This window comes from Diplotaxodon limnothrissa, linkage group LG1 (assembly GCF_057381915.1).
Source record: "Diplotaxodon limnothrissa isolate DT_005_m linkage group LG1, D_limnothrissa_male_GT1.1, whole genome shotgun sequence".
Classification (NCBI taxonomy): domain Eukaryota; kingdom Metazoa; phylum Chordata; class Actinopteri; order Cichliformes; family Cichlidae; genus Diplotaxodon; species Diplotaxodon limnothrissa.
The window spans coordinates 18,664,866-18,674,520 of NC_140596.1; the positions used below are offsets into that span (position 1 = coordinate 18,664,866).

At 41.4% G+C, this 9,655-nt stretch overlaps 1 protein-coding gene across 1 annotated transcript; it reads left to right on the top strand.

The window, feature by feature from the left end:
- Window positions 1-259: 259 nt before the first annotated feature.
- LOC146639652 (fibulin-7) lies at window positions 260-5,930 on the top strand. The gene is made up of 8 exons (XM_085354355.1): window positions 260-328; window positions 2,170-2,329; window positions 2,411-2,581; window positions 3,189-3,314; window positions 4,640-4,828; window positions 4,930-5,067; window positions 5,338-5,473; window positions 5,567-5,930. Exons 1-8 carry the CDS (start codon window positions 260-262, stop codon window positions 5,928-5,930), a joined length of 1,353 nt encoding a protein of 450 aa, XP_085210481.1.
- The last annotated feature ends 3,725 nt before the right edge of the window (window positions 5,931-9,655 follow it).

The window sequence follows — 9,655 nt, forward strand, 5'->3', positions numbered from 1 at the left end:
GGAAGTGCACTCCAAATTAAGTAAAAAGGGATCATAATGTGGTCACATTTTTCTCCTTTGCTGATTGGCTACTGAAGAGTAAACAACATTCCACAACGTTTAGCTGCGGCAGCTTTCCCACTGCCAACTGTGGTCCTTCTCTCACCTGGAGTTCCTACACACTCTGGGAGCCGGCGGCACAAAGTTCACACTGCACGCAAGTTCTAACACATTTGAGAAGCGATTAGTGAGTGCACACTGGACTGGTTTTAGTGGAAACATGTTTGCATCACCTGTGACTGCCATCACCTTACTGTGTTTCTGTTTGCTTCATCCTACTTTGGGGCAGGTAAGCAAGCATGTAACTAAAATTGTTAACTATTGACTGAATGAATGAAGGAATTAGTCGCAGCAGGGTACCTGAACTTATATCACGTCATTCCACTTAAAGTTCTTATGTCAAAAGGAATTGGTTAAAATGTGCTTCATGAATTATGTATGGCTTAAAGAGAATTGCATGCATAACTTCTTTTGAAGTCCAGAGCAGATCTTAATGTGAATGTACTTCTTGGCATCACAAAAAATGTTTCACAGAGCAAACCTTGAGTCACCCTTACTTTGCACGCAAGCCTCAAGAGCAACATCCCAGAGGCTCCGGTGGCTGAATTCACTCACTATATCTATGCTGTGCTTCACTGCAAACCAGCAAAACATTTCCAAAACGCTGCATCTGGCTGTGAATGGCTCTCTTCAGCTTCTGCCATGCATGTCTGTGCCTGTATGTGTTTGTTTGTTTGTTTGTTTGTTTTCTACTGAAAAATGGCCAGCCAATTATGTGTTTGTAGAAGTGCATAATAATGTGAGTGTGATGCTGTAGACTCTTGCATATGTGCGTGAGAGCATATTGTTATTTAGGCTCTAAATCTATTAAATAGAACTGTGCTGCAATTTTGTGCTTCAGCACCACATGCCTCCTACAGACTGTGGTAACATCACCCAGTTAACATGAACACCATGTGAAATATCTCCTAGCACAGGCAGAAAGGGGCCTTTGACAACTACCTGATAAACACCAGCCATCAGCACCAAAAATGACTGAAGTCATTCCAAACCTCAGTTCAGTCTAAATAAGAAAAGCGTTTTCAACAAATATTGACTCTTCTTACATAACTGCTGCTGGATGAAAACACTAATTGGTTGTCTGAAAACATGTGAGAGAGCAGAGGTCTGGTGGGGACTGATGCTGCTGAATCAACGAGAGTAATGAGGGAACGGTTATGGGTTGAAAATAGGTGTGTACAACTCACTTGAGCTCACACCCTGTTAAATGAAAGCAAGGCGCTGGAAGGAGATGACTGGTTGAGTCAAAAATCAGCAAGTAATTACCCTCTAATGAAAGCTTTTACCTCCATTTCTGTAATGACTCGTGTAGTTAAAACTTCAAACCTAAGCAGAACATCACACCTGGAACCACATAAGAAAGTGTTACACACAGAGCCTTTCTTGTCAGCATGACTGAGTTACAGTATGGAGCTAGCTGGGGGGGGGGGGGGGGGGGGGGGAATGACAAAACATTCTCCGATCCCCATAAGATTTACTCCTTCATATGAGCACATCAGCTTCTGCAGTGCACTGGGTAAAATAGCGCAGTAGGTAGAGCAGATTCATTTGTCTATTCATTTAGATGAAGAGATTTTTTTTCCTCATTGCGATAGCATTCACACAGAAATATGTGCAGGTGCAATTTATATGACTTAACATTACAGAAATGCACTAGAAGTTTGAATTTTGAATTTTTTTTCATTTGACACAAAAAAGAAAACCAAATCCTTTTATTGAAGACTTTTGAATGAATTCGTGTCCTTGAATGAACAGGAAGATAAATAAACTGTTAATAGAAGCAGCATCACTGGCTTGTGGTGCTTTCATCTCTCAACAAATTTTACCTGTCCTGAGTCAAATAAATTGCTTTTCCATTTTCAGATATTTAGCAAGGATGGTGTTTTTTTGTTTTTTTAATAAGAAACTGTCATTTTCAATGTAATATTATATAGCGTGCCTAACCTTCTCACGTGGTTTTTTTAGATGGTTGCAACTGTTTTTCTGATCCTCTTTGTGAATTAGAAGATCAGTATTGACTTAAAATATTCAACATTTATGAATTTATTCAGTAGCTCTGTATTATTCTAGGACTGTCCGAGCAGGCAAGAAATTCAAGGGTCCTTGAAGCAGGTCCAGAAGCTTCTGTCAGCCCATGAAGCCTCCTACATGCAGAGTCTGCGCAACCTAAAGAAGAAAATAAATTTACTGCTGAGCAGTGCTGCAAGGCAGAACACAAAAGCCATCAACAGTAAGTAAATATGTTAGAAAGACTTTATTCAAATTCTTAGATATCAGAGTATTTCTGCTGTTATGTTCTTATAATTTCTAGGTACCTGCCCCAAACTGGAGTCCCTCATTAATGGGAGGAAACTTGGCAAATCGCACAGCATTGGCCATGAGATTCACTTCCTGTGTGACCCTGGTTATGAACTCGTGGGATCAGAGAGCAGGGTTTGTCAGGAAAGCCTGACCTGGAGCAGCCAGCAACCAACCTGCCGAGGTGAGAGAGGAGCCTTCTGCTGCCTGGCCTTGCTGTGATGGTCATTTTCTCCATTGCGTCCTCCTAATCCTCCTCCCACCAGTGTTTCTCCACTTCATTACTCTGACCATCACTCATCATGCTATCTAACCCACTGATCACTTTTACAATCTTGTCAACATCTTCTGTGTAACCTCTCTTCTCCTTGCCCCCTTTTATTTGCACTATTCTGCTTTCTGGGCATCAAACATGCCGACAACATTTTTCTATACGATGATACATTTCACATGTGACCCATGATCATATTTCTTTATGTACTTTGGTCATTGTCCAGAGAGCTTTTTGAATGCTGTGACATGCGATATTCCAGCCTCCTTGTCCTTTGACAGCTTGCTGACTTTGAGATAACAACTCAAAGGCTGTTTGATCAGGATGTGGCATCCCCTACACTTTGGCTGCCCCTCCTGTTAACTCATTTGCTCCCGTATTTTCTCATATGTCTCCACACACATGCATATGTCATTATGTAATGTTCCGTGATGTTCAAGCATCAAAGCTATTGAGTTGCATACATGTGTGTATCTCTGGACAGAGTTCAAACATAACCTTAATATCTTTTTTCCCTCAGACATCAATGAGTGTGCATCCTCCCCTTGTCTGAATGGTGGGACGTGTGTTAATGAGGTGAACCAGTTTTCCTGTGTCTGTGCCAAAGGCTGGGCTGGAGTTACCTGTCAAAGCCCTGTGCCAACATGTAAGTATAATACATTGCATACTCAGACCACACACATGAATGAAATGTAGTGATACTTTACCATTTGAAAGAGATTGCATTGGGCATTTGCTTGTGTAGGCACTAAAATTCAGTAGACACCAACAGTTTTACTAAATTCATCTCCTTTTTCACACTATCTAAATATTTCTACAGTTACAGATGGTTTCATAGTTTACTGAGAGATTTGAAAGTCTGGTAATGTTTTTGATAGTCATCCAATCGTTACATTAAAACATCCACCAACTTTACCCAAGAGAGTGGAGTGGTAGATGTGGACAGATTTCCAGGGCTAAGAGAGAGAGAGAGACAGCTGTGAACACGCAGGTTCAATTTAGACGCTTACTTAAAACACATGTGTTTGGACAGTGGGATGAAGCACAGGGAGAACATGCAAACTCCACTCAGAAAAGTCTGGCTGACAAACAGGTTTAAAGCCAGAGCGTTTCTGCTGTGAGGCCACAGCACTAACCACTATACCTCCCACTATTTAAACATACACAACATATTCCTCCCCACCCACAACCCCCATTTAACATAGTGTGGGTAACTGCAGTCACCAGTCTGTCACAGGGCTAACACACAGAGACAGACAACCATTCGCACGCACATTCACACCTATGGGTAATTTGGATTTATCAATTAACCTATCCCCACAAACTGCATGTCTTTGGACTGTGGGAGGAAGCCAGAGTACCCTGGGAGAACCCATGCAAACACAGGGAGAACATGCAAACTCCACACAGAAAGACCTGATGGTGGAATTGAACTCAGGACCTTCTTGCTGTGTAGCAACAGTGCTAACCACCGTGCCACCATGCTGCCCTAAAAATACTAATAATAATGATAATAATAATAATAATCTAAATTACATTTCACCAGAATTTCTACACAAACATTTGCTTCTTTTTATTCCTTACTGGCAAAATAAACAAATCCAAATATATTAACACTCAGATATCTTCACTAAGCTCATGCTGCTGTCTTGTTCTTGTAGAAGAACAGAGCTTATTAAATATTACCTATCAAACTCGTATCTGTGAGGGCTTTATGTTGTTGCCACCGATAAAACCCAGTGACTCTCCTCTTGGATTCCATTTGACACGGGCAGGCGTGACTGACACTGTCTCATATCACCATCGGCACACCAACATCAGTGTCTGACATATATTGTCAGCTGACTAAATAAATAACTCGTATCCCTGGGGCAGATACAAAGCTACAGCAAAGAAAATATGAAAACAGGTTATGAAAACCTTTTCTACAACACACCAGCATTGCTTACCTGTCTTCTCTTCCTTATTCAGTCTTTGTCACCATGACAAACACCTCTGCCGCCACCTCCCCATCCACAGCTGCTGCTGCATCCACTTTACCAGCTGCCACCACCGGGCCTCATGTTCGCCCATCACAGTGCACTATAGTGCAGGGGACCACCCACTGCACCTGTGAGCCAGGATACACCATCTCTGGCAGAGACAGCTACACCTGCACTGGTACACCTAACAGCTTTAGTAGAACACAGACTATACATTTTTCATATTATGATGTTTCCATATGGGTTGTTAGCCATGTCTGTGTGTGTTATGCATTTTAGATATTGATGAATGTGAGCTGTTTCATAACGGACAGGCTGGGAGGTTGTGTTTACACGCTTGTGTTAACACCCCTGGAGGCTATCGCTGTTCCTGTCCTGCGGGATACAACGTGACCCGTGACGGACGCAGTTGCAAAGGTGAGCAGTCCTTCTTCCTGCTTTATATTTTGCTATCACTTTTGTTTTGATTTTTTCTTTTGCCAAATTTGCACTCAGAAGTACTCAAAGCATTCCTCCAAAAGGCAGATTCTGAGGAATGTAATACAAAAATGTAGAGTCTACAAGTACACTTAATACAATTTTATTCATTTTGACTCTTTTTCTTTTCAGTAATGGCAAATCAAAGAGTTGCAGCCTAAATGATGTCCCAACTAAATGTGGGGGTTTTGTGTTTCTCTTTTGTGGCAGATATTGATGAGTGTGCTACGAGGCAAAACAACTGCACGAAGGACCAGATGTGCATTAATACATATGGTGGTTTCCAGTGTGTTCGTGTGGACTGCCCCAAAATTCCTAATGCTACATATGTCAAAACGTCACCTACGTGAGCATTATCCTTATTTTTGTGTGAGATGCATAGTAACAACTAATTCTTTAAAATCTCTCTTTTAGTAACATCTTTCTCATTATTTTCCAGGCGCTGTGAACGTAACCCCTGCCCTGTGGACAACAAGATGTGCTCTCAGGCCCCAAACTCCTTCTCCTACCATTACTTGGCTGTTGTTTCCAACCTGTCAGCTCCCCGCGTCATGTTCAGAGTGTCAGCACTGCGCCCGATAGGTGACACCCTTCGTTTCTCCCTGCTAGGCGGAAGGCCAGTTCGCCGCCACTTCACAGTGCAGCGCTCAGACCGCCTCACGGGCGAGCTGATGCTGGTGAGCCCTGTGCAGGGCCCTGCCACTCTGGAGGCAGAGGTGGAGATGAGTGAGCTGGAGAGGCGAGTGCAGCTGGGGAAATACATCACCAAAGTCACTATGTTTGTTTCCCAGTATGAATTCTAAGAAAAATCTATTTATTGTGCAAAAAAATAGAAATGCATGTAGAAAATTGGTACATGTAGCAAAGAGTAACAGCACTTGACTTGAGGATACTTGCAATAAGCTGGAAAGACTAAAGAATGACAGCCCGTCCTGAAATAAAGCATTATTTTTGTAATAGTGCCTTAAAATTTATATGCACGTAGTCATTATGCCTACGGATGTTTTGGTTTATAATTATGTTTTATTGATTCTAGTTTTGGTACTCTTTCTGTGATAAAACTATAATACCTGTATTGCCTCCAGTACACCCATTAAACATCATATAAAACATTAACAGTTCAGTCTTTTCCTTACTAATTCTTTAAGGCTTTTCTACACTCTATTCCTTCTGAAATGTGTTTTAAGAACTGCCCGATAGACTGTGAGCAGGGACATATGCGAGCAGAGGTTGTTTAACACTTCAGTTCCTGCAGCACAGAGCAACGCTGTTCGCCTGACAGCCAAGGAAGGCTTGCTGAAAAGAGCCTCTGTGTTCCTACAGTGCACGAATAACTTTAACTTTTGCATTTGCAAAACAAGTACACACAGAAAAGAGCTGTGTCATGTGCCCTAAAAGTAAAGTCTGTGCAATCTTTTTCCTTTCATTTAGGGGGGGTTTATAACTGAGGAGTTTCCAAGGAGCGTGATGAAATGTGTCGCCACTGTGCTGCACCAGCCATCTATCTTCTCTTTGATGTTACACAGCTTTCTGAGAAATAAGGAATCACATAGTGGATAGTGTGCCAGGATGTAGTTACACTGGAGGGAAACAGGAAGTCTTTAGTTGCAGAGAGGGCTCCGTACTCTGGCTGAGACGCAGCAATGGCTCCATGAGGGAGCAGAGATACTTTAGACACAGAATTCTAAAACAAGATTGAGTGTTGAGTGAAGAAAAAGATGCCCAGAGATAGAGAGGGAGGCAGACAGAGAATGACAGATGAATAGAGATGACTGAACAGAAGACAATTCACACCAGCCAGTCAGTCACTGACTTAGCTGCAGAGTGAATTAAAAACAGTAGTGTTTATTACCACCACAAAAAAGACCTCCCTGTTCTTCAGATCTCCCCTCTACAGTCTTAATAAAAGACTGTAGGCTGGAGGGTGGCTTTTGTCTGTCCCCCAGGGATCCACAAGAGGTAATGATTCAGTAATAAAGCCCCCGATCCTCTGCATTTTACCTCTCCATTGTCTGTCTAGGTTGATACACAACAAAGTTGGTCTGTGAGAGCACCTGGCCTGAAATCTGATGTTTTGCCCATTCTCTTCACCTCACTGTCCTGTTTTCCACCGCTCCTTAACCTTATCACATTACATCCACTTTCTTGTCATTCCATCCCTTTTCCTCTGGCTCCACTGCCCTTCTCTACAGCTTTTTCCAGTGTGGATGAGTCACACCTCTGTGCAGATAAAAAAACAAAACAGTCCCCCTAATGAGTGCTTGCAAAGTGAGACTGCAGTGAGTATTCTGATCTCAGTCTGGTTGTTGGGGCATTATTATCAGAAACAAGCATGCTCACTTTGACAGCCACTTGGGTTTTCAGTGGTACTTACTTTTGCGTGTATCTTGGTCTCATGTTGCTTTTAATGGAAAAAGGAGAGAGTGATGGTGTCTGCTGAATCTCCAGATTGTGCATGTGTAGTAGAGAACTCTTAGTGAAAAATGTTCCTCACCCGAGTAGTGTTTTTGAACGCACCATCAACCCTCACTCCTCTAATGCTTACATTGTCCTATGCACCCATTATTCAGCCTGTTCTTGCCTTTTTGGCCTTATTCCAGTTAAGGATGGTACCAGAATGAGCACATTAGTGACTTTCTTTATGTCATTGTCTGATCCTGGTGTTTTTGGACCAAATTTTTATTTCCTGTGTTTGGCTTCCCAGTGCCTGGCAGCAGTGAGGATCACAGCATTAAGTCTCTAGTCTATAGCAGTGTGGTCCTCAGTTACTAATCATTTTTCTCCATTTTTTAAAAATATGTTTCCCCTGCTCTTTCCTGTTTAGGCCTTTTTAAATAAATTCTAGCTTGTGTATTTTAATGTAGTAGCCACACAAGTGTTTCATCTTTTAACTGAGTAGCCATGTCTTTCTTTAGAGTTAATTTGTTTTTGTTTAGTTTTTCCTTTCAGTAAGCTGGAGAGCCATGTAATTGCGAGGCGTCTTTGGTGAGGTCCAAACGCTGATGCAGAGAGTGATGTAAGAACACAAATATGAAGGATACTGTCTTAGTTTGAAGTGAAATATGGGGGGGGGGGGGGGGGGCCATACAATCACTTCCAGTACTTCTTGTTCTTCTTTATACTGACAGTTCTTAATGACTTTGGCTGTATGTTTGGGGTCCTTGTGCTGCTGCAGAATACATTTGGGGCCAATAAACAATCATTTATATTTCTGAAAGCATTCTTTGCATACAGCATTTTTTCACACCTGCCTAACTTTTGCACAGTACCGCATATTACAATGTTATAGTAAAGTAATATTTTGATAATCGAATTCTATGAGTTTTTATGGGGTTTTAGTTGAGTTTTTCTTCTTTATTTGCAGATCTAACCTTATTCAAGGTTTATTGCTTTGTCAAATAAACTAGTTAAATTAATCTGCCATGCCCCTTTCTTTACCAGCAACTCTGCGTGCTTTTACTACAAATAGGCAATATGATATATATAACAAAAAATAATACAATGTTTGTTTAATATTTCCTGAGGTGCGCTGTTGGTCTTCATTCTTTCAATTTTTTGACACCCCATACAAAACACCTGCTTCCTACCTCACCCTTGCCACTGCACATACAACAACAACAACAACAACCTTTATTTATAGAGCACATTAAAAGCCTAGGCATACCAAAGTGCTTTACAGAAAAACAATAAAATAATACAGTTAAGAGCATTAATATCAAATATAATAAGAACAGCAGACAATGTTCACAGTAGAAAGCCACTAATAAAATGGACTGCAGCACATAGATTATAGCAGACCCAGTGCCGCATGATAGAGAACACCAAGAATGAAGGAATAGTAAAAAGTTAATGCAATAGGTCGCAGTTAACAGTCAGCATTTAACGGGTAGAAAAGGCAAGTTCAAAAAGATAAGTTTTAAGGCGTGCTTTAAAGGAAAAAATAGAATCAGACTCCCGAATGCCAATCGGGAGGCTGTTCCATAACTCAGGTGCAGCAAAGGCAAACGATCGATCGCCTCTAGATTTCAACCGAGATCTGGGCTGAACTAACAATAACTGCGAGGATGACCTTAAAACCCTGGCAGGGACATAAGGGTTTAAAAGTTCCTTAAGATAGGTTGGTGCAGTATTATTGATAATTTTAAAAGTAAGCAGCAAAATTTTAAATTGAATACGGTATTTGATAGGCAGCCAATGCAGCTCAGCAAGAACCGGAGTAATATGGTCAAACTTCTTGGTTTTAGTTAGAATACGTGCCGCAGCATTCTGAACTGTCTGTAATCTATGTAGAAGGGTAGCATGGAGACCAGAATAGAGTGAGTTACAGTAATCTAGTCTTGACGTTACAAAAGCATGAATGAGCTTTTCTAAGTCATTATACGGGATATAGTGTCTGGCCCTGGAGATGAGACGAAGCTGATAAAAACTAGATCTGACAACAGCAGACACCTGTTTATCAAGTTTAAAGGATACAAGTCCCATAACAGTGTTGTGGTCAGGAAGAAATGGCAACATCAATTACAAGTAG

Bases quoted from the DNA above. Each gene is read 5' to 3' on its own strand.
- LOC146639652 (XM_085354355.1), top strand. From the start codon at position 260: ATGTTTGCATCACCTGTGACTGCCATCACCTTACTGTGTTTCTGTTTG. The intron at 2,330-2,410 runs GTAAGTAAATAT...TATAATTTCTAG, and splicing joins GAACACAAAAGCCATCAACA to GTACCTGCCCCAAACTGGAG. The intron at 4,829-4,929 runs GTACACCTAACA...TATGCATTTTAG, and splicing joins AGACAGCTACACCTGCACTG to ATATTGATGAATGTGAGCTG.